Below are 23,557 nucleotides of genomic sequence, written 5' to 3' on the forward strand. Positions count from 1 at the left end.
CCCAGAGTCTCTTTGTGGCCGTTTGGAATCTCTCCCTCCACCCTTCCTCACCCCACCATCCCCAGGCAATGGTTGATATGCTTTCTGTCACTATTATTCATTTACATTTTCTAGAGTGTGACTGGCCAAGGCCATCCCAATGCTAGCACAGGCCCTAGGCTGGGGAGCCAGAGCTTCTGACTCCCAGTCTCAGCATTTTGCTCACAACCTGGGCTGCCCTCTGTGAACAACTTGAACATCGCCAGCACCAGCTGTATCCTGGAGGTGACCTTGATTCCCACTCTAGGGCCAATGGCCTATGCTCTAATATAGGCAAAGAAAAAACACAGACATGTTGGAGGCCCACAAGAACGCTCATTTTTGTTTTTCACTTTATTCCAAAATAAGCTCTTGTGCATCACAGCAGAAAAAAGGTGACAGAAATATTGAACCTTGATAGTTTAGTATAAACCATTTAAAATTAGGTAATAAGCAATGGATTGTAAGCAGAATTACATGAAATAAATGGTCCAAAATATAAGTCACACCTTACTTTATAGACTAAGTCATGTTTCCGTTCACCCTCGCAACACCCCTAAGGGTAGAAGGAAGAAAATGACAGTCTCCATTTTGTACCTACAGAGCTAAGGTCCATGATCTGCCCCAGAGCTCACACCTATGAGTGTCAAGGCCAAGGCCACAGTCATGTTCTCAGCAAATCCAAGCTCCTTCTCAACAGGTAAGAGAAGTAGGAGCACCTGGATCACAGCCAGATCTGCTTGTTAACGGGTCTAGACTCAGGGGTCTTAGCACAAAACTGAATTTCACAAGGAGCTTTGACGAGCACGTGTTGGCATGGCAGTGATGGGGTGTGAAGAATCTGTCCTGGGTTGTTTGAATTAGAGGAGCCATGTTTCTGAGCATTTAGGGGTCCCGTGTGAGAAAGGAATATCTCCACAGCTCCTCAAGGTGGCCCGTGCAGCTGGTGGGTAGACCCGAGATCTCCTGGACCCAGGTTCTCCCATCAGGGGAACAATGGACCTGTGCTAGGGAACCAGGACTCCCAGAAGCCTCCTCCCAGGAGCGATGGTGGACACCTTGCCTGATCCAGCTACCGCTGTTCATGGGCTCCCCTCAAATGACAGTCACGTTGGTACCTGGATCATCCCTTTGGTCCTGTGTTCACCCACCCAGAGTCCTCTTGACCTCTCTTCCTGCTCATGAGATATTCCCCATTGATGGTCCAAGGACTTGAACCTTTCTCTCTATTCCCACAAAATAAGTATAGCCCCTATTTCTAATAATCTTTTGAAATAATCTCTGCCTTCCTTCCACCCTCTTTACCCTCAGCACACACATGTGCTCACCAACCCCCACAACACACACACTTTGAATACCCTCTGATCACAAGAGAGAGAGATGAATGACCCAGCCACGGGCTGCCCCTGTGGTCAGGGAACGTGTGGCTCCCCCTGATTTCTACCCTGAGGTGTTCAGAGATAAAGAACTGCTCCTTCTCACACGTCCCCTTTGAGTATCATTTAAATCCCAACCCGCACCATGTTAGCCTTGGCCAATCTGTCCATGGAAGCCAGGTCTAATGGCTTTTTTGAGAAAATGGATGTGAAAAAAGATGAAAAGGTGAGCCACTGAGAAATCAAACTCCTTTCCCCAAATCATAAAGAAAAGCAAATCCCCACTGGGGGTCAGGAGCAAGTTTCAAGGGCTCCTTTTGAATGCACAGTGACTTCACTGATTATTAAACCACAAGGTCTGAGAGTCAGAATGCACTTTATCAGATCAGTTCCTTAAAGAGTAAAATCAACCCTGAAGTTTTCCAGATCTGCAAATGAAGTTTGGAGTGGTTAAGCAGCAGCTTGGCTTCTCTCCTCGCTCCGGGCACGATCGATCCCTGTATGTTTAGCTCGCTCCCAGCTCCAGGTCTGCTGCTTGGCTCGCCGCCTCACTCCAGGCTCAGTCTGGGAATGAGCCACCACAGGCCCCTCCTTCTTTCCACTTCGACAGCAGGGCGGTAAGTGTCACGCATGGGCTCCTCACTTCCTGATACTGTCTTCACATATATGTGGGCTTCTTCTCCTCCCATCATATTCTTCTCTTGGGTAGGTAACCTCCTAGGATTCTTGAGAAAACAAATAGGCTTTTTAAAAAAATACATCAAAGACTTTTGCTTCTGGCCAAGTTGGAGAAAAAGCAACCAGATCTACCCTCCCACCTGAAACAACCAACCATCAGACAAAACATTTGAAACATAGTTTTCAAGACATTGAACATCATCCATGTGATCACTGGATGAGTTTTAATCTATCATCTTCCTATTTGTTTGCTATTTGTTCTATCTGTTGTTGTTGGTACTTAAATTGTTTCCTGACTTTTTTTCTACATGTATTTTAGAAGCACCCTATTGTGTTCCATGAAAAATACCTGTTGAAATTTATATTGTAATTACATTTATTATACAGATCAATTTGAAGTTGTTTGATACATATATATATTGAGTTCTTTGATCCAGGAGCATTGTATAAAAACTCCCATTACTTAGGTTTTATTTAAATATCTTTTACTGAAACTTTATTATTCTCCATGAAGGATTATATGGTTTTGTTAGATTGATTCTTCATCATTCTATATATTTTTATTACCACTATAAAATTTTATTTTTTTAAAAATTACTTTTTAAAATTAATTGTTACTGATTTTTAGAAACAAAAATTACTCTTTAATATTGACTTTTACCTCCAGTAAACTTGTTAAAATATCTTGCTAATTCTAGCAATATATCTGTAGATAATTTGGCTTTTTATGTAGATAATTATATTATCTACATATCAAATAATGACACTTTTCTTTCTTCTTTTACAGTTTTATGCTTTCTGCTTCTTTTCTTTTCATCTTTGTTGAGGTATAATTGACAAATAAAGGATATTTAAAGACTACAGTGTGATTATTTGACATATGTATACATTGTGAAAGAATTCCCCTTCATTGAGTTAATTTCTACTTTTTTTTTCTCAACATGCTGCACTGGCTAGGACCTAAGAATAATATCTCAGTAGAAATGGTAACAATGAGCATCTTTGTTTTGTTTCTGATCTGAAAGAGAATCATTAGCATTTCACCTTTAGGTATGATATTTGCTGTGATTTTTTAAAAAAGATGTCTTAAGTTAAAAAAATTCCTTAAAAATTTTTAGTTTGTTCGGAATTCATATCACAAATGGCTGTTTAATGTTTTTGAACTCTCGTCTCCTCTGGAAGTGATCACACGGTTTTCTCTTTTGTCAGTGGAACAAATAATAGTAAATTCGTTTTCTGATATGAATTCAACCTTGAATTCCTGTCCAGCCAATAAAAGTATAATGAGAACCTCCTTTGTGCTCACACTGTGCTCCTGTACACGACAGGCTTGAAGACCCTTAGCTTGTTTGTCGTGTGAATGACGTATAGTGACTATAACCAAGAGTTCTTACCTCAGCTATCCTGGGGCTGTCATAGATTTCTGTAATTTCACAAGGCTTCTCACTTTCCTAAGTTGGTTAAGAATAAAATAAAAAAGAAGAAGAAATGAAAGGTTACAACATTTGCCCATGACCATGATTAAAATCAGTGGTTCTTTTTTTTTTTTTTTAATTTTATTTACTTATTTGGCTGCCCTGGGTCTTAGTTGTAGTATGTGGGATCTAGCTCCCTGACCAGGGATCAAACCTGGCCCCCTGCACTGGGAGCTCAGAGTCTTAGCCACTGGACCACCAGGGAAGTCCCAAATCAGTGGTTCTTAAACCTAGCCACACATTAGGATCAGCAGAGTGCTTTAAAAACAAAACAAAATAAACAAAAGGATAATAACTGGCCCCCTAAAAAACACAAACAAGAGATACCACTGTGAGTTACTTAAGAAATAATATAGGTTGACACTGTGGAGAAGTGGGTGGGAGTAGAAATGAAACAAGATTGACCGCTGTGGATAACCAGATTCTTTATACTATCCCTTCTACTTTAGTATCTGTTTAAAATGATCCATGATAAAATGTTGAAGGTTTTTTGATACCAATGCCACAACTCTATCTTCCAGAGATTCTGATTTAATTGGAGTTATTTTGGAGTTGAACTAACCAAGAAACAGAAAATGTTCTATCACTTGCCGAGGTTCACATATAAATTGTAAAGTGGCAGACTCAGAGATAAGACCTAGGTTTTTTTTTACTCCCTGTTAACACTTACCAGTGTGAGAACAATCAGAAATGCTCATAAATAAGGATGCAATTAGAACACAGAGTCCACACAATATCGCTGTATCACAACCATGGCCTCTGTTTGGATATGGGTCAGAGTGGCCCTTGAATTCTGAGCCTGGTCTCCAGAGAACTCTGGTATTTGTAAGGGGTGGGATCAGAAGATTCCCTTGTGACTGATGTGTGTTAGGATGTAGGAAAAGTACAAAGATAAATACAGTCACATGTTCCTGGAAATATCCTTGTGATGGCCATCTCAGCAACTGTCTCCCGTCTTTCATAAATTCACCTCCATCTTCTTTGAGAAGCTTCTTTGAGAAGCTTGTGTCCTTGTTTCTCAAGGTTAGAAAACACACTCACTGCACAGACGTGTTCGCCATGGCAACAAACATCCCTCTCTGCTCCTACTTGAGCCACCCCCAGTACGGTCCTCAAGTGACCTGAGGATTGGATGATAAATCAGCTCTGCCTGGGGGGTAGGGTCATGAGTCTGAGACAGAAAATGAGTCACAGAAACACCCACCCTTTTGTCCTCAGAAAACAGACACGAGTCCTGGCACCCCCAGCCCAAAGCCAGTTCACTGAATACTGATTCCCACCAACATGTCCCGACCCAAAGAAACTGCCAGTCACCTCAGTGGACTCATTGCTGCTTCTTCGTCGGTGAATCAGAGTAAACAGTAAGGCTACCAGCAGGGCCGTGGCCACCAGGGATGGGATGCCTGCTGCTAACCCAAGAGAAGGCCCGCAGTCCTGCACAGAGAAAACAGTCAGATTCTCCCAGAAAAAAAGGGAAGAGTTCAAAAGATTAAAAGTAAAACAAAACTCTGCATGGATCCTCAGTGTCCTACACAAAATCAAAGGCGTAATGAAGTACAGTGAAAAATTGTTTCCAATGTACATGACAAATGGCTCATTTCCATCGTACTTAATGCATGTTGCTTAAACTGATTGGAAAAGGACAAGAATTCAGTAGAAAATTGAACAAACATATGAACAGGCCATTCCTAGAAACAGAAATGTGTGTCGTATCAATATAGGAAAAGCTGAAAAACAATTCAAAGCAACAATTAGCATTCTTATCTGTTAGTTCAGAAAAAAGTAAAATATATACCAAAAAGTTTTACTGTATACCACACCATATAAATTTATGTACAATAAATGCATGAACTGATTAATTTCCAAATTCACATTTTCTTTGATCTGAGTGGAAGTAGCCATGCTCGTAGCCCCATAAGTTTTCATATTTGTAATTACTTGCAGAGAGTATTGAGAATCCCTATAGATGTGCAACTATCATATAACACTGGAGTCTCTGTCACTTTTGAGGGGGTGATTTTACTAAAGAATGACAAAACATATAAAAGTATATAAATTATAAATATGCAGCTTGATGACTTCATATCATGAACCCATCCAGGTAACCTGCTCCTGGATGAGGAAACAGAAGATTGCCAACCCCTGAGAAGCCCCCTTGGGCTCCTATCCAGCCACTGCATGTGTATCCTGAAATCCATCACTGTAGTTTAGCTTTGTCTACTTTTCAGAGTTATCTTGATGAAAGTAGAAAGTATGTACTCTCTCATGTCTAGCTTCTTTTGTTCCAGACTTTGTGGAATCATCTGTGACTGTTCATGTTCTCCTTCCCTTTTGAACTGAGTTGGTTGTAAGAAAAACAGCTGAGCAGGTTATTTGCTTGGTGACAGTTCACATAGCAAACATCATCTAATCTTCAAAATGAATGTACAAGATGGGTACAGCATTATCCCATTTCTAAGTGACTGAACCAAGGCTCAATAATTTAAGTGGTATACTTACGGTTCCTTTTCCATCAGTCACAACTGGAGAGGAAGTCTGTGTAGAAAAAGAACACACATCTTAAGATAACAAAATCTATAGAATGCACATCATATAAGATTGTCTGCCCAAGGTTAAGCTGTAAATGCCTAAAGTATATCCCTTTGCTAAACTTTCTATTAAAAAACAACAGATGACAACAACTGTGGAATAGAGTCTTCCTCAATCCTTCCCAGGTAAGAAGGAATAAGATTGGTTACAAGGCACGAGAAATCAGAAATTCAGGTGAGAGCTTCGTTATTCACCCTGTGAATTTGCCATAATACATTTTACTACTCAAAAAGGCTTTATCCTGTCCCAAGTCCCCACACCCTTCCCAGCACACTTTGGGCCTACTTGTCCCCATTGCTAGAAAGGAAAAAATATAAATACCAGTGGAGCCAGGCTCTTTAAGAAGACCTTGGAGGAAGGAAGTGTAAGTCACTCCGTTGTGTCCAACTCTTTGTGACCCCACGGACTGTAGCTCACAAGGCTCCTCTATCCAGGAAAGATACTGGAGTGGGTTGCCACTTACTCCTCCAGAGTATCTTCCCAACCCAGGAATTAAACCCAGGTCTCCTGCATTGCAGGCAGATTCTTTACCATCTGAGCCACGAGGGAAGGCTACTTGTTTCTAAGAAGGCCTTCCTTGTTCCCTTACCATAATGAAGCAGATGGCTTGGGCAGGTCTCTGAAGCTGTGAATTATCCATATTCCCGACATAATTCCATGTTGAATGAATACATGTTTCTAGTTCACAGCTCCACTCAAAGAGGGGCACTGAATTTTACCCATTTATAAGATATTTCAGATGAGAGTCTTATCTGGATGGAGAAATCTCAGGGCACAATGTTCCACGTTAGCAACTAACTCGTGTAAGCTATGCTAGGTGGTGTAGTGTGGGGTTAAGAGCATGGGTCCGAGTCTCCCGCTGGAATGGGGTGTTGATTTCTCCACTCACAAGCTCATGGGCCTCATTTCTTCAACCATAAAATAGGGCTGTGAGCACCTACCTCTAGGGTTGTTTGGAGGATCAAATGTTCACCAGGAGTAGAAGCTTTGATCGTCCCTTTAAACTTGGCAAAGTTCTGGCCAGACCTGTTATTTATTGAATATTCTCATCAACCATGGGCTTCCCTGGTGGCTCAGACAGTGAAAAGTCTGCCTGCTATGCAGTAGACCCAGGTTCGACCCCTGGGTTGGGAAGATCTCCTGGAGAAGGAAATGGCAAACTACTCTAGTATTCTTGCCTGGAAAGTCCCATAGACAGAGAAGCCTAGCGGGCTATAGTCCATGGGGTCACAAAGAGTAGGACACGACAGAGGGACTTCACTTTCACTTTCACTCATCAACTTCAGTGAGTACATTGGAATTCCAGTGGCTTCGTCTTTTTTATAGTTTTCTCTATTTTACAAAAAGAGAAGGAAAAAAAATGATCCGGATCTCAGAGAAGTTATGGGTCTTCTCCCAGGTTTCACAGATAAATTTAACTTGAACTTGGATGTTTGCATTCCAAGCCTGGACCTCTTTCCCAGAGAGCTCTGATCAAAGAAATATTTGCTTAACTTGGTATTGACACTTGGTACTTAAATGGTTTTAGTTTTACTGAGACACAATCTCACCACCACCCCACAATATGACCTTAATGCTGTGTTTGCCTAAAGTGTTCTGTTTCTCAGGGTGATGGGAAGAGGCAGATATTGTTTCAGGTAAGATGTTCTGCCTTCAGGTTACAGAAATTCATTTGAGCTGGCTTTGGACCCCCAGAATGAGTTAACTCTAAAAATTCAGGGGTTCCTCGTGGAGCCCACAGGTGGTGGGAATACGGCTTCTCCAGGCACTAAAACTGGGGCCTGAGACTTTGTCATGACCAAAGGTCCCTTCCTCCTGGAATCTCTCCATCACTCCTGGATGGCATGGCCTTTCGCTTGTGCTCTTCTCTGCCTGTTTGCTTCCTTCTTTCTCTCTCTGGATGGGTTTTTCTGCCCTCGTGAACACCTGCTAACTGTACCAGCTAATGCGTGTGAAACCCTTATTATGTGCCAGGCTGTTCAAATACTTTCCCTCTATCAGCTCATTTATTCTTCACAACAGCCAGTGAAGCAGGACTAAAATGATCCCCATTTTACAGTAAAGAAGATTGAGGCACAGAGAAGTGCAGTAACTTGTGTGAGGTCACACAGCCCTCAGTGGTAGATGCCAAGTGGTCTGACTTCAGGGTCCAAGCTCTTAAATGTCATGCTGCTCTCCTTTCCATGACAAATGCAGTACCCCATCCCTAATTTTCATACTTGACCATTCAGTATGGCCCAGCAGGGGCTGACTTGCATATGTGGTCCTGTTCCCCACTCCCTGCAGAGAGGCTCTGATGCACCTGGCATCCACCTCCCCCCCACTTTCCAGGGCATCCAGCTACACCAAAAGGGAAGGATTATGTGGCAGAAATATAATCACAGATAGGGTGGCCAGATGTCCTGGTTGTTCAGAAAAGTTGCCTAGGTTGCAACACATCAGTGCTAAAACCAGACAGTCCCAGGCAGACTGGGGTGGCTGTCGTCCTACATAGATTCAAGGGAGGAGGGACAGTTCTCAGAGACGCTCCAAAAGGTGATGACTAGCAGCATTAGTGCCTCCCTCTCACCCCCTCACCCTCATGGCCCTAAGCAATGGCTCCTTGCTTCTCGGAGTTACCTTCCTAGGCTGCGCCAAGCCAGGATAAGACAGAACCTGGGATCTCTACAGACGGGCTGGCTTCAAGTAGCCAGGTGACAAGTGCCGCCAGTCACCATATTGAAAGATTTGGACAGGGAAGGAGAAGGATAGGGGAATAGGCTATTGACAGTATTGACAATAGGCTATTGTCAGCCTCTGCAGACAATAGGCAGAGGCTGAAGCAAGGAGCACGTGAGTCAGGGAGGTTCAGAAGACAGGGCCCTCACCAGGAGGGGAAGCAGGTGCCAGGGAGTCAGGGGCAGGGTCGCCAGTGTGGGCAGCAAAGGCGGCAGTGGGCCACTAGGGTCTGCATTTCCGCTGCCCTCATGTCACAGTAAACGTGACCGGCTTAGGCGTCCTCTTTCCTGGCAGTCAGTCTATTTTCTTTAAATAACTATATGACTTTTTAGAAAAACTTGGCATAGCCCAAACCACTAAAAACCTGGGCCAGGAAAATGCCTAGCTCCATCAGAGCAGCAATTCTGGTCAGAAAACAATCCTGGTGTGTTATCTTCTAAACAACGGGAGAACAAAAGACCGAGGGTCAATTCTGGATTGAAACTGTCTGCCATCATCAATTGAAAATCTCCATGTGGACTTGCAACTGTCATAATCCAGAGCCATAAGATGTTCATTCATCTTGACCCATGATTTCCCTTCTAGACTTCATTCTAAGGAAATCAGGTTAAGTGCCAACAAGGATTTATTTATACCTATGCTTATCACAAAAGAATTCTTAATTGTGATTGGTCATTTAGCTAAATAATTCACTTGAAGAAATGTCACGTGACCACTCTCAGTTACTTTTATAAAGGCTGATGGAAAACATTTGTTATATAAAATTACAGGTGAGAAGACCATGGTATGAAGACAACAGAAGTCAACATTTATGTAGGGTCAAACAGGACTGGAAGGAGTGACCCCAGTGTTTTCTACTGATGGCAATTTAAGTGTTTTTTGGTTTCTTGCTATTTTCCTTTTCAAAATGTTTATTTGTAATTCTTATCATTGAGAACATGTCTCTCAGCATCCCCAGCTCTTCATAGTGCTTTGAAACCTGTGTAACATTACAGCTTTACATGAGGTTTGTGTGATGGTGCCCTGGAGGCCCAGTGTCAACTCTGCATTGATCTCTGCTCACCTACCTGGTAAGCGGGGGCCGCTGTACCCACCGTGTTGGCCGGCAGTGTGAAGTTCAGTGAAAAACTCTGCAAGACAGAAGGAAACCTTAAAGCTTCCAGTAATGGTCAGCCAGGCCATAGTCTGACCCCTCCACCAAATGCCATAGACCCTGGCGGACTCCAGGAGAATTTACTGACCCCACAGGCTTAGTCAGCTCCAGCCTTCCCTCCCAATCTTGGCCCCCGAAGAGGCAGGGGAGCAGGTGAGTCAGGGGTCGTGAGATCCCCCCTCAGCGTCAAGGCAGTCCTACTCTTCCTCCCCTCCCAGGTCCTCAACCAGGGCCAGTTTAAGGGACCAGCCAGTCAAGCTATTTCCTGAGAGGTCCTGACTCAAAAGGGCAGCAAAAACATTAATAGAAACATTGAGCAGAGTGCTGAAAGTTGTTTTTTTTCTTTCTCTCCCTGGAACTCCTTTCAGGAAGGAACCTGTGTAGACTGATGGCTCTTTCTCCTTGGGGTGGGAAGTAAGACCCCAGCGGCTCCCACTTCAACTCCCTCACAGGAGGAGAATCTGAGAAAGACAAGTTTCCCTTTTTACTGAGTCCTAAGGCAGGGGTTTCAGGCTGGAGCTGAGCTGGTCGGGATGACAGAGGAAAGAGGCTAATGCTCTGTGACCTCCCCTCACGTAGAAGCCAGCCTCATGTCTCCCTCAAATATGGGGTCAATATTTAAAGATTGTGGGCTTTATACACACTACCAAGTATCAAATGACCTTTGCAGGTGGCGCTAGTGGTAAAGAATCCACCTGCCAAAGCAGGAGACGCAAGAGACACAGGTTTGATCCCTGGATTGGGAAGATCCCCAGAAGTAGGAAATGGCAACCCACTGCAGTATTTTTGCCTGAAAAATTCCATGGACTGAGGAGCCTGGCAGGCTACAGTCCATGGGGTTGCAAAGAGCTGGACATGACTCTGACTGAGCGCATGTATAAAATAGATAATTAAGAAGAACCTGCTGTATAGCACAGAGAATTCTACTCAGTGCTCTGTGGTGACCTAAATGGGAAGGAAATACAAAAAAAGGGGAGACATATATATATATATAAATATATATATATATATATATATATATATGATTCACTTTGCCAGAAACTAACCAACATTGTAAAGCAACTATACTCCAATAAAAATTTTAAAAAGAAAAAAAAATCATGGACTCAATGGGGCACCAACTTGTTAGCCTACCCAGATGTCCACTTTCCAGGATTAGGTCCTGCCCAGGGCCTCTGGCGGCTCTTTCCTCCTCCCTGTTCCCATCTTCCATCCTTCCACTTTGGGCTCTTTTATGTTAGTTTCTCCCAGCTGCTCTTTCCCCAGTGCCTTCCCTGCCTGGATGTGAAAAAATGGGTGGACTCTGCCCCAGCTCTGCTGGTGACAGTTTCTGCCCCTGGATCAAGGGGCTGGAGTGGTCTTGTTTCTACCTGATTGGCCCCCCGCCTTGTTCAGTCACCCTTGATTCATGCCCCCTGGCCGGGCTCTCTCTCATTCAGCCCCAGCCTCCCCAATCCCCGACAACTTGGCTTAAACTCCAGCTCCTGTTCTTCCTGAAGCCTCTGAAACCTGGTTTTATCATTCTAGAAGAAATGTGCTTACTAAGATTTAAAATAAATTTGTTAGCCAATAATGGGGAGATTGGGATGGATTAGAGAATCCTAAGATTTCAGAGCTGAAGTGCCTCCAAGATTGTCTACCTCAGACCCTCATTTTACAGAAGAGGAACCTGAGGCCCAGGGACTTCTCAGAAATTCCCTCATGGATAAAGGAGAACAGTGAGAGCTTATCTCTTAAAACAGACAAATGAGATTGGGCCATGTGACTCAAATCCAACCTGGAAGATGGGTCTAGAGGTGATAGTACCAATATATACAAAATTGATGAAACACCTATTCTAGCTAGCTTTCAGGTAGGTTGGAATTCAGAGAGGTCAATGAATGAGAAACTCTTTTGTGAACTAAAAATGTTTCAAGCACCTACAAGGTATAGTTCCCACCGCCGCCTGCCCCAAAGATTGTGTTTCAATTAGGATGGCCCCAGCAGGCCAGCACCCTTCTGTGGCAACTGTTCACTTCCCTGTCTCTTAGCAACAGGAAACCCTTACTTTATAGAAAGGAAAATTGAGGCAAGAATTTGAATGGATTGCCCAAGTTCACATGATTAGTTGGCTGTCACTGGGACTTGGGTCTTTTGGTGAAAGCCTATTTCTTTCTTTTTTTAGAAAAAAAAATTATTATTTACTTATTTGGCTGTTCTGGGTCTTAGTTATAGCGTGCAAGATCTTTAGTTGGGGCATTCAAACTCTTGGTTGCGGTATGTGGGATCTAGTTTCCTGACCAGGGATGGAACCCAGGATCCCTGCTTTGGGAGTGCAGAGTGTTAGCCAATGGACCACCAGGGAAGTCCCAGCAGCCTTTCTCCCATGTCACAGGCTTCCTCAGGACTCCTAGAGTTTCTTCAGAATAATTGGAGCCCCCAGACTCACAGCACTTTGCACCTCCTCTTCCAAGACAGTATTAGTAAGACATCTGAGCTACTTAGGTCTTTTTGCTCAAGGGACCTACCTTCATGCTAACATCGACCAAGCCCACAGAGGATGCTGGCTGGTCACGGCATCAAATGCAGCTGCCCAGAGCCTTATCTCATCAGCAAACACTAGCTACTGATGTCAGCAGGCCCAGGACAAAGCTTTCTTTGGGGGACAACAGAAGGGAGGAGCAGCAACAAGTTGGCCACTGCACGTGCTGTTTATCAACATTTGGATGACGAAGATTTTGGCCAACTTCAGAAAGACATTTATATTTTGTAGAAACACACTACAGTACTCTCATGGAGAAAACAGCATCACGTACATGTGGGTGGAGAAGAATATGATTCAGTGTCCTTTAGAGAGAAAGCTGAGTAGGGCAAGGCAACTCTGGCCTTGGAGTCCCCTGATCTGGATTCAAGTCCACTTAGCCACTCAGTAGCTGCGTGGCCTGGGGAAAGTAACTCAGGCTCTCTGGTCTCCATTTCTTCATAACAAATCTATTCTTCCAGGCACAGTTATTCCACCCTCACAACTGGGATACTATTAACTTGCCCTGCCTGTCTCACGGGATAAACTCAAAGGAATTAATGTCTGTGGCAGTTCCTTCAAAACTATAAATTACTCCAGGTGAGGGATCCCATGGTGTCATATTCTTCATGGCCTGACCAGCATGGAGCAAGGCACAGGGGAGCCACTAGGACAATATTGCTGGATGGAATTGTCTGCATGAATTTACAATATTCAAAGTACAGAAATTTGGTACAAGACACTCACTGCTAGTCTAAGCATTATGTTGATATCTACATAGTGGTTCCAAAGGGACATCAGGATCTCAGTGGCTGAGTGTCACTCATTATGAGTCTGCTGTTTGCGATGGGAATGAGGGGAGACGGGCTAACTACTCACGGTGACTGAGGATACCCCATGTGTCACACACTGTTCTCATCCCCACAAGGGGCACACTCTTACCCCTACATCATAGGTGAGGGAACTAAGAGACCAAGACAGGTTTCTCAAGGTCCCCAGCTGGTCAGTGGGAAGAGGCTGAAGAAGAAGAGGCTGGATCTTCCAAATAAAAAATCTTATTTCACAGATCTTCCTAACTCCAAATCGGAACAGCCCCTTTTACTAATCTCTTTAATGAAGGAGTCACAGAAGCCCCTTCTAACACAGCAAACTTCATTTGATTGAATCACAACCAAACATGTACCACAAGTCAGTAAGAAAGGTAGACAGTTTCTGATGCAACTTATGAGTCTCTCTGTTGTGGATCACACAGCAAAAGGCAGACTGAACAAATGATAAAGGACTCATTGCTCCAACTGGGAAGTGAGGTTAGCTGAAACATTTACTCTGCACCCTTGTAGGTGGGGTTTTAAAAGCAAAACTTTAATATTAAAATATAAGAGGCATCAGCAAATATCAGATGAGAATTTTTAATGATTAGTATTTCGTACTAGTAGGAAAGTAATTTCCTATTTTCATGATTAGCATTTCGTACTAACGGGAAAATAATTTCATACTAATAGGAAAATAATTAAAAGCCAAGCTCCTTAACTTCCTTTCACTGCAGGTACAGTTGTATTTTAATTAGAAGATGTGAGCTTTAAAAGCCTGGGTATTATTGTTTATAGAAAGAAATGAAGGCTAGGCAGAGGAAAGATGCTCACTTTCACTCACCATTTCCAACAGCTTCCCAAGAGCCTTCTCTAAACGCTGTCCTCGGCAACCTCGACTTTTTGCTGGTGTTATTGGCTTGTGTCTTGCATTTGTAGGAACATCCAACTGGGAGAGCAAGGGTGCCAACAGAAGAGGTGGCTCCAAAAGAGCTCTGGCCAAGCCATTTATGGTCAGGGGAGTAGCCGAGTCGTTGGCCAATCCCTCAGGGGAGAAGCCCTCCTGCTCCGTGGCCACGGTGTATGGCCCGGGTCGCCTATGCTCTCTGCTTTCATTTTCTGTCCTTTTTTACTTTCAAGCTCCTTCCTTGGTTACACCTTCATCTCAGCAAAGAACTCAGAGCTGGCCCAAGACCTTGGTGGCTCCTGCAGCCAGCAGCTCTTTAGAAACAATGGGTTACACACAGGCTGAGTGAGGCTGGCCACTCCACCCCCAGTGGCCAGGCAGTGGCATTGATCACTGTCCCAGCAATGAGGGAGTCAACACATCACCAGCATCGATGCAGGGGGTGCCTGGGGAATGGGGGCTGGAGCCTGCTCTGTGTTGGAGGCAGGGCTGTAGCTGCTTTAGGTGACGAGCATGAGTTTAGCCTCACCCTCATTCTTTTCTCACATTTTGATGCAGAGCCCCACAGACCGAGAGTCCAAGCCATTGACATGGACTGACTTATATTTCTTATGAGTTCTCTGTTAGAAGTTTACTTCTTTAAAACAATGAAGAAGTTGGAATCTCATGTCAACAAAACAACAAAATTAAAACCAATGATTTGGTCATTGCAAAGAGTGCATTCATTCATTCCCTCAACAAATCTTTAACTTCTCTAGGCCAAGCATTATTCTGGGCTCTGTTCCGGGCTTGGTGATAAAGACAAATTCCCAACTCTAGGGAACTCTAAGGAACATAATTTGTATGTTCCAGTGAGGCAGATGGACAACAGTCAGAACAGGACAGGGAAAATCATTATGGAGGAACAAGTTGGGTGTATAAGGGAAGAGGGTCTGGAGTGATGGGGAGGCAGCTGTCTCTGAGACATGACATTTAAGATGCATGTGAGAAAATGAGAAGAGGCTTACAGGCAGAGGGAACATGAAATTCAAAGGCCCGGTTCTAAAGCAGGCTTGGGGTGCTGCGACAGGAGGGAGGCCAGTGAACCTGCTGGGAGGGACCTGGAAGTGGTTAAAAGCAGAGTGAGTCAGGGGCCTGTGATGTGAGCAGCAGGGCATGGTAAGACTTCCACAGTGCAGCAATGGGAAGACTTTCGGGGTTTTGAGGAGAGGATGATCTAAGCGGGGCTGACAATGATTACCTGCACTGCCTGGATTACAAGCGATACAAGGCTTAACCCAGACTCTGGTTAGCAGAGTCCAAGTGAGCGCTGACACTGGCTGCCCTGGGATGAGAGCAGTGGAAATGGAGAGCAGTGAGGGGGTTTGTGGCTTATTGAGGAAGCAGAGGCAGTGAGACTTGATGATGAAAGACATGTGAGGTGGGGAGGGAAGAAAGGGAGGGGAAGATTGGAATAAAGCCAATTCCTGGGGTTGGGATATAACAGGGGTGGAGACACCATCTGTTTAGGCAGATGATCCTGGAAAATGGAGTGTGAGGATCCAGGCACTGTATGCCCTGCTTAACAAGACCAGCATGGCCTTTGCCTCATGGGGCTTCAGGTCCCCAAGACTCAGTGAGGCTTAAACTGAATCCATTGGTGCCCAGAAGTCAGGGAGACAACACAGCTCAGAGACACCTGTTTGGAATGCCTTGACCACACTTCTGGACCCTGTGTGGTCTTAGGCAAGTGAAGTAACTTCTTCCAACCTCCATCTCAATCTATAAAGTAGAGACAACATGTTTACAATACAGGTTATTAGACTATTTAAATCAGCACAACTGGTACAAACTGTGCTTCTATCTTTGCTTGGTGGGCATGAAATTACACCTGGTCCAGAGATCTGGACCAAGGAACTGGCGTTGATGGCCCTGCCCCCTCTGGCTAAGCTGTCTGCAGATGGATAAGGCCAGCAAGGGCCTTTTTAACTCTGTCTTTGTTTTGCATCCACTGATCACCAACTTGTCCTCCAATGGACACGTTACTCCTTTGGAAGAATTGCTAAGAAAGTCAGTCAACGGGTGCTCTGGACTAAGAGTCTGGGTCAGTCATGGTTTTCCAGTCATAAGCATCAAAAGAGAAGTCTAATTTTTTTCAGATGCCTAATCTTTAATTTAAGAAGAAATGAAATTGGTTGGGGGGTGTAGGGATGCCAACAGAAAGAAGAGAGGTCGGGGACCCCGGCTCTGGGTCGCTCCTGAGGCTTCAGCAGCAAGAACTCCTAGATGGTGCTCTCAGGACATCCTCCCAGGGAAAACAAGCCCTGAAGAAGCTCAGCCCTCTTACCCCTTGATCAGGACTCTAGTTTCAGAAGGAGAATCTGATGTGTCTTGAGACAGGCTGGGGTCTGCGACCTGGGACCCCTTGTTACAGTGCTTGCTTGCACCTGGACAAATGTCTCCTTGAGCAACCAAACACAAAGAAACTATAAGGAACTAAAAATAACTGTGTGCATGGGCAGCTGGGGCAAATCATGAACAACAAGATCCCCAAAGACCAAAAACCCAGTTGCCACTTGTAAGAGAGCCCCCTTATAAGAACTGTGACCTTCAGTTTTAGAGGCCACATGTGGTCCTCAGGCTCAAAACCAGATGAAGAGAATTGCTGGGGGACAAAGGGAAGATGGCTACCATGCCTACGCTGTTACAGCAGCAACCATCTCCACAACGTTCATGGTGTTAGATTTCCAACCTGTCTGGATCCAAGAAGGGGGACGACTTTGAAGCTCTCTTCAGCTTTGCTCATGACTTTCTGGGTCCAATAGGAGCCCTGTTCTGGAGCCAGGCTCTGGGTATTCACCAGATCCTAGAAGGCCAGAGAGAATGCCCTGCTTTTGTACATGCTTCCCAAGTTCTTGTGATATTGGAGAAAAAGATCACCAAGAGGACTTGTCATACAAACCAGGACACGTCGATAAATCCACATTCTTTAATGAAACAATTCTTTCTAGACATATGTTAGCTCCTTTCCACTTTCTTTTTGAAACTGACATTTCATGAAACGTACCATTACACAAGATAAAAAATACAGTATATTTATAGATAATGCTCTAAATGGTTTTTCTTTCCTTTTTTCTTTTTTTTTAAAGAAACCTTCTAGGCATTTGGGATTATTTTTCAGAAGTTCAGTCTACATAGGAAACTTGAATACCATCTGCTGAAGCCTAGGGAACACTTGTTCACACACTGAACAATGACAATACCACAAATTATCTGATATTTATCAAATGGACCAGATTGACGGCAAACCCCAGGGTGATTTGCTAGTTAACAAGATTTTACAAATGATGTAACCAGGTTGAGCATTTCATGAGTAACATAAAACTTAACTTTGGAGGAAAACCATCTTATGGTGAATCAATGCACAGCCTCCTTCTCTGGTTGGAGAAATTCCACAGGCTGAAGTTAATTCCAGATCCTCACCCTGCCCTGGGATCCAGGTTCTAGCATTTGCTAGACCAGATGACACTAGAATTGGAACAGGCTGAAGACCTGGACCCCAAATGTTTCACCAGGTCATCAAGAGAATTCTCTGAGCTGAAGTCAGCCTGTTTGGAGCTTTGCGACAGCCCCAAGGACAAAGCAGGCATGGGTAACGTCCCGTGGGATGTTACTGAGCATTTGGTCACTGAGCATTTGGAAGAGCCAAGGCAGGGGCCTGGGTCTTTCTGCTGAGTGGACTTTCTCTCGTGAAGCCATCTGTTCAGTTCTTTGCAGAACCTGCATTGTGTGTATGTCCCGTGAGTCTGAGCTTCCAGGGGAGCTGTCTGGCCAGCCCCAGCTGAATCAGAGCTTGTTTTTTCTGAGAATACGTCACTCACAGAAGGCCTAAAGAAAGGTTTTCATAAGCGTCTCATTGTTTCCAATTGGCCACAGGTTGATAATGGTTGAAGCTGTGTGTTTTTGAAAATCATACTAGACAGAGAAAAACAAGTACCATTGTTTCATGAGGGCAGCAAAGACAGAGGCAGAGCTGACTCTGTTTCTGACTCCCTCTCACTTTTCCAGGGAATTCATCAATCTTATTCAGACTTCTAAAGGCTGAAACTACAGAATTTTCAAGTCCTCGGCAGAGACCCTTAACAGCCACCTTCTGCATCCTGATTTCGGTGTCAACTTTGAAGATCAGATGGGACAAAATAAAAGCCCCCAAATGAAAAATCAGAGGAATGGAATCTACCCTATGAGGTGGGAAAGACCTGAACCACATGACAAGCTGTTCCATGTGCTGAATCAAAGATATTCTGGGACAGGGGCTGCGAAAGATCACAATATAAGAATGTAGGCTGAACCTCCCTCCAGGGCCAAGAAAGGCCAAGAGAGGCTTGGTAAAAGTAGACCCATAAAACACAAGGCCGGTCCAGGAGGGCCTATTCAGTCAAGCCTGTAGGTCAGCATTTATCACACTGCACTGATTAAGGCTCTGACAGTGGATCCTTTACATACATACATATATACAGACATATATTAATATTAATAATAATACTTTGATTTTTTTCTGTTTTAAGGAAAACATATTCCCATGCATTTTTTTCTACCTTTCTTTGTATTCTTATTCTTTTATGTCTTTTTATTTTAACTCCCACCAATCTTTTAAACTAGACATAGTCCTCTGGGGCCATATTCTGATTTTCAAAAATGTCACCTTTAAATGTTTTGCAAATATTTTGTTTCAAAAGATGTTGATTCATCCCCAAGGAATTCTGGTGCTTGGGAGCAATTTCAACTCTCACCAAAAACCTTCTCATGTGCGATCCTGTGTTCAATACCAACCACACAGGACTTACAGTTATGTAAACATTATTTTAAAATTATTCCAACATAAATACTCTTTTTTAAAGCTAACATACCACAGCTTTTAGCTCATAATGCCCATAGATGCCTTAATGAAATGCCATTCAAAACTACCTCACTGTTTAAAGTATACCTGGCGGTTCTAAAATTATGTAAACAACATCCTCTCCACTTCTCCAAAGCGAGTGCCAAATGTGATGAATTCTATTTGAAACCTGGTGACTGAACGCTAGTTAGTCTGAGTAAGTCACCAAAGCACTCTTTAACCCAACCAGTTTCAGGAAGTTAGTCACAGGTAGACTTGTTCCACAAAGTGTTGATTCTTACATAACTTATAATTAACCAGTTTTCAATGATGTTCATGAGGGATCTGAATGGTCCCCCATAAGATGTCTTTGCACGTTTTGCAAATATAGTTTGAATTGGTTGTCAGGAATGAAAGTCAACCACAGCAAGGGCCTCCAAGGCTGGAGAAAGAGATATTATTGGCCCATGGAATCCCAAGGCCACGTGGAGTCTTCTCCAAGTCAGCGAGGGCAGGAGGACAAGTCAGGATATCTTCTTTTCAGAAGACTAGGGACTCTCACCAGCAAATGTTCTGCTGAAGTCACAACAGATGCCTTGGACCCTTAATGCAATTAGGGATGGAGAAAACCCAACATGGGCAAGCAGAGCTGAAGACACAGAGGACAAGTTGGGGGTCTCCTTGCTATGTGACAGTGATCCTCAAACACCAGCTTCCTCTGTACGATGCTTACCGTGATGCCTGTTTTAGTCCCAGCACCCATATTCTCGGGCTTCTTGGGTGATGTGTCCCTGGCAGAGAGTTAATGTCTCCAGCTAAAGCTGTGAGGATCACGTGAGCTATGGCCAGTCTTTTATCCTCATTGCCCAGCGCTGACGGAAGATGCCCTGAGTCTCTGAGACATGGTCAGCCTGCCTTACACCTATGGAAGCACATCCAGAAACAGAGCCACCCAAGGGTAGGCTTCTGCCTCATAGGAGCAAAGGGCAAAGAGAACAAACAGGCCAAGCTTAAATAGCCAGTGACATCAAATCTCAATCTTTAAAACTGCATGATTGGTAACACTGAGGCCGGAATCAAAGAAATATCTTCTCCCCTCCTTGTTCTGGCCAAATTCATCAGAAACACACGCTTCCAAGGCTAGATTTTGAGTTTTTGTTTGAGAATAATACTGTACACTGCTTTAGGGCAGATTCACAAGGTGCTATTGTTATAAAAACATTCTCAGTTCCTGTTTTTCAAGAACAACGTTATTTCTTCATGTGTAGGGCATCCTGGAACTTGGTACTGGTATATCGGGCATGAAAGCCTTTCTTGTTAATGGTGTCATCAGTATGGAATCGAATCATCAGAGAATCCCCTGCAGAGTAGATTTCTTCCAATGGCTGAGGGAGGGAGAAAGGAAAACCAGGGGGACTTTAAGCCAGTTGGCTATGGTTGGAGTATTAAAATAAGGAGGATGAGACAAAGACACAGGAGAGACGCTGAAGGACATCAAAACAAGCTGCTTTTCAAATAAAACCTTTTCAAATTCTGCTCCCAATAGCACCTCCACCCCCTTGCCCCAGCTCTACTTTTCCAAAGACAATTCTAAATGCACAGCTCATATAGAATCTATTATTATTAAGTGCATCGGTTAATTAAGTGCATCTAAGCACTTTCAGGGCTTCCCTGGTGGCTCAAATGGCAAAGAATCTCCTGCAATGCAGGAGACCTGGGTTTGATCCCTCCAAGACCCCCTGGAGAAGGGAATGTCAACCCACTACAGTATTCTTGCCTGGAGAATCCCATGGACAGAGGAGCCTGGCAGGCTACAGTCCATGGGGTAGCAAAGAGTTGGACATGACTGAGTGACTAACACACACACACGCTGAAGCATTTTCAGATTTCATCTCATGTAAAGTTACAGTCGCTTTATAAGGCAGGCACCATCTCCATTCTATGCTTGAGAATCCAGTTGAAAATCTAGTTCACAACTCAATAGTCCTCAACCTCAGGTCTTCTGACTATATAGTGTATATCGTAAATCCCCAGCACTAGGGTCACCGCTGTGATGTTCTCCCAGGAGATCTAAGACAAAGACCATCGCTGAGGCCTCTGTCTTGTCCAAGGACAAAACTGGGATGGAGTTGCTACATTTGACAGAAAGTTTTTGCCAGGTGGTAGGTGAAGGGGAGCCAGGATCCCAGGCTGCCATCTGCCAGATTCTAATGGAACCAAACTGGGCTTCCCATATATTTCACTGCTCAGGACCCTTCAAAGTTCTCCTCCACATGTGGACCCCACAGTTTGAAAGCCTTTATCTCTCAAAGGCACTGCATCAGCTAAGCCACACTGTGTCATCCTTTCTTTTTTGGAGGGTGAGAGAAGATGAAGGGATATTATTCAAAGATCCATACAAAGGCCAGTTTGAGGCCAGTTTACCACATGCACTAATGACTCCAGAATGATTTATTGTAAGTTCGGCCAATTGCAAAGAGGCTTGAGTGATCAGCTCTGCAGGTGAAGGAAAAGACAGAGCTGGAAGCCCAGTGTGGGCAGTGCTCAGCATGATGCAGATGGAGGAGGACCAGGACACCGAACTGGTCTACGCTCTCACTGAGCGTCAACTCAGGGCCTATGGCAGGTGCTGGGGAAATGGTGATGAAAACAGGCATGCCCTGTCCTGAGGAGGTGGCCCAGAAAAAAGATGATAATGAAAACAATCATAATGACCTTGAACACAACTAATGTTTATAGTTAAAAGAGTGATTTGTAATTTGTATAAGCATTTGGTTTCTACTGGGGGAGAGAATTGGGAGTGTATAGACTACACAAGAGGAGAGTTAAAAAAATTTTTTTTTTAAAGGCCTGAAGGCTAAATAAAAATGGGGGTGTGGGGAGACAAACTCTCTGCAAAAGTAAGACAAACTCTCTGCAAAAGTGAAGTGAAGTGAAAGTTGCATGGGACTCTTTGTGACCCAATGGACTATACAGTCCATGAAATTCTCCAGGCCAGAATACAGGAGTGGCTAGCTGAGCCACATGAATACTGGAATGGGTAGCCTATCCCTTCTCCAGGGGATCTTTCCCACCCAGGAATCAAACCCCAGTCTCCTGCATTACAGGTGGATTCTTTACCAGCTGAGCAACCAGGGAAGCCCAGTCTGCAAAAACAGGCAGCACTAAAAGGAAGATGCTCTTCCCTAGCTGGCCTCTGCATCAGGCCTTCCTGACCTGGTCCCTGTTACCTCACAACCTCCTCTCCACTACCCTCCGGGTTTCCCTCTCGGCTCCAGCAGGACGCGCCTCCTGGCTGGGGCCCTAAGCAGCCGCAGGGGCCGCCAGGGCTGTGACCCACGTGTGTCTGACCGCTCAGTTCATGCTCTGGGTCCCCGCGGTGACCGCCCACCACCCCCAGCATCCCCAGGACTCACCCCGGAGCCGCAGAAGCGGCCGAGCCTGGGCGCTGTGCTGTCGTAGCCGTCGAACGCCTCCATGTAGTCGTAGCCGCAGTCGGCTTCCTCCTCGACCTCAAACGTGCGGAAGATCAACTCCACGCCGTAGCCGTCCTCCGCCACGATCACCCAGTCGCAGCGGGCCTGGCTTGGGTAGTTGTTGTCCCCAAACTGGGCATGGGAATAGAGCTCTTTGGTCTGCACTTCGGCCTTCAGCCTGCCCCCACACTCTGGAGCAGAGAGAGAAGCGCGATGCCCCCTCGGCACAGAGAGGACACGCTCCGCGCCACGCACCCCACCCCCAGCAACCCCGGCCCTCTCCACACCCTCTGTACAGGCCGGTTTTCTCTACAAAGCCTAGTGTTTGCTCTGTGCGAAAGGCCAGGCAAGTTTCATCGCCCCATTTTGTTAGTCACTCAGTCGTGTCCGACTCTTTGCAACCCACGGACTATAGCCTGTCAGGTTCCTCTGTCCATGGAATTTTCCAAGCAAGAATACTAGAGTGGGTTGCCATTTCCTCCTCCAAAAAAACCCCATTTTACAGAGGAGTAAAAGAGATCCAGGAGTTTCCAGGGTTCGCTGGGGAATCCAAATTAGCACTTACACACAAACCCAGGACCTATGTACCCAGATTGGGCTATAGAGAGCCTCGGGGAACACCAGAGATACCAGGATAAAAGCCTTTCCTTCTCTCCAGTTATGGATATATGGGGCCAAGGGATGGTTTGCCCTACTGGTCGCCGGGATGTGGGATGTGGTTGGATCTTTACCACTTTGTTGCCTGGAAGCATCTGAAAAGGGCTCACTCCTGCCGACAGACTTACCGTAATCTGTTATTTTTGCCAGCAGAGGGCGCCAAAAGCGCATCAAAACTGCTGGTGAGGGCTCAAACCTGAAACCTCAGAATAGATCTGGCTTGCACCTGTTATTTCTGGAGAGGGCAATGGCAACCCACTCCAGTACTCTTGCCTGGAAAATCCCATGGACGGAGGAGCCTACTAGGCTGCAGTCCATGGGGTCGCGAAGAGTCGGACACGAC

General features: G+C 44.8%; 2 protein-coding genes across 3 annotated transcripts in view; both read right to left on the bottom strand.

Moving 5' to 3' along the window:
- Positions 1–364: 364 nt before the first annotated feature.
- On the bottom strand, positions 365–14,569 carry OPALIN (oligodendrocytic myelin paranodal and inner loop protein). Its single transcript, XM_043925909.1, has 6 exons — positions 14,161–14,569; positions 9,922–9,984; positions 6,047–6,082; positions 4,862–4,981; positions 3,467–3,523; positions 365–2,119 (listed from the first exon to the last, which is right to left on the bottom strand). Exons 1-6 carry the CDS (start codon positions 14,161–14,163, stop codon positions 1,943–1,945), a joined length of 456 nt encoding a protein of 151 aa, XP_043781844.1. The 5' UTR covers positions 14,164–14,569; the 3' UTR covers positions 365–1,942.
- Positions 14,570–19,478: 4,909 nt separating this feature from the next.
- The window catches only part of TLL2 (tolloid like 2), a 136,173-nt gene continuing 132,094 nt past the window's right edge, over positions 19,479–23,557 (bottom strand). For both annotated transcript variants that reach the window (XM_043925984.1, XM_043925982.1), the window contains 2 exons: positions 22,498–22,748; positions 19,479–20,466 (listed from right to left, as the gene is read on the bottom strand). In XM_043925984.1, the coding sequence (XP_043781919.1) occupies positions 20,332–20,466; positions 22,498–22,748 (386 nt within the window). In that variant the 3' untranslated portion in view covers positions 19,479–20,331. The remainder of the gene's footprint in view (positions 20,467–22,497; positions 22,749–23,557) is intronic.

The sequence above is a fragment of the Cervus elaphus genome, chromosome 15 (assembly GCF_910594005.1).
Source record: "Cervus elaphus chromosome 15, mCerEla1.1, whole genome shotgun sequence".
Taxonomy (NCBI): domain Eukaryota; kingdom Metazoa; phylum Chordata; class Mammalia; order Artiodactyla; family Cervidae; genus Cervus; species Cervus elaphus.

Bases quoted from the DNA above. Each gene is read 5' to 3' on its own strand.
- OPALIN (XM_043925909.1), bottom strand. The intron at 4,982-6,046 runs GTAAGTATACCA...TTCTCTGTGCAG, and splicing joins TGACTGATGGAAAAGGAACC to GACTGCGGGCCTTCTCTTGG. The intron at 3,524-4,861 runs GTGACTGGCAGT...TAACCAACTTAG, and splicing joins GCAGCAATGAGTCCACTGAG to GAAAGTGAGAAGCCTTGTGA.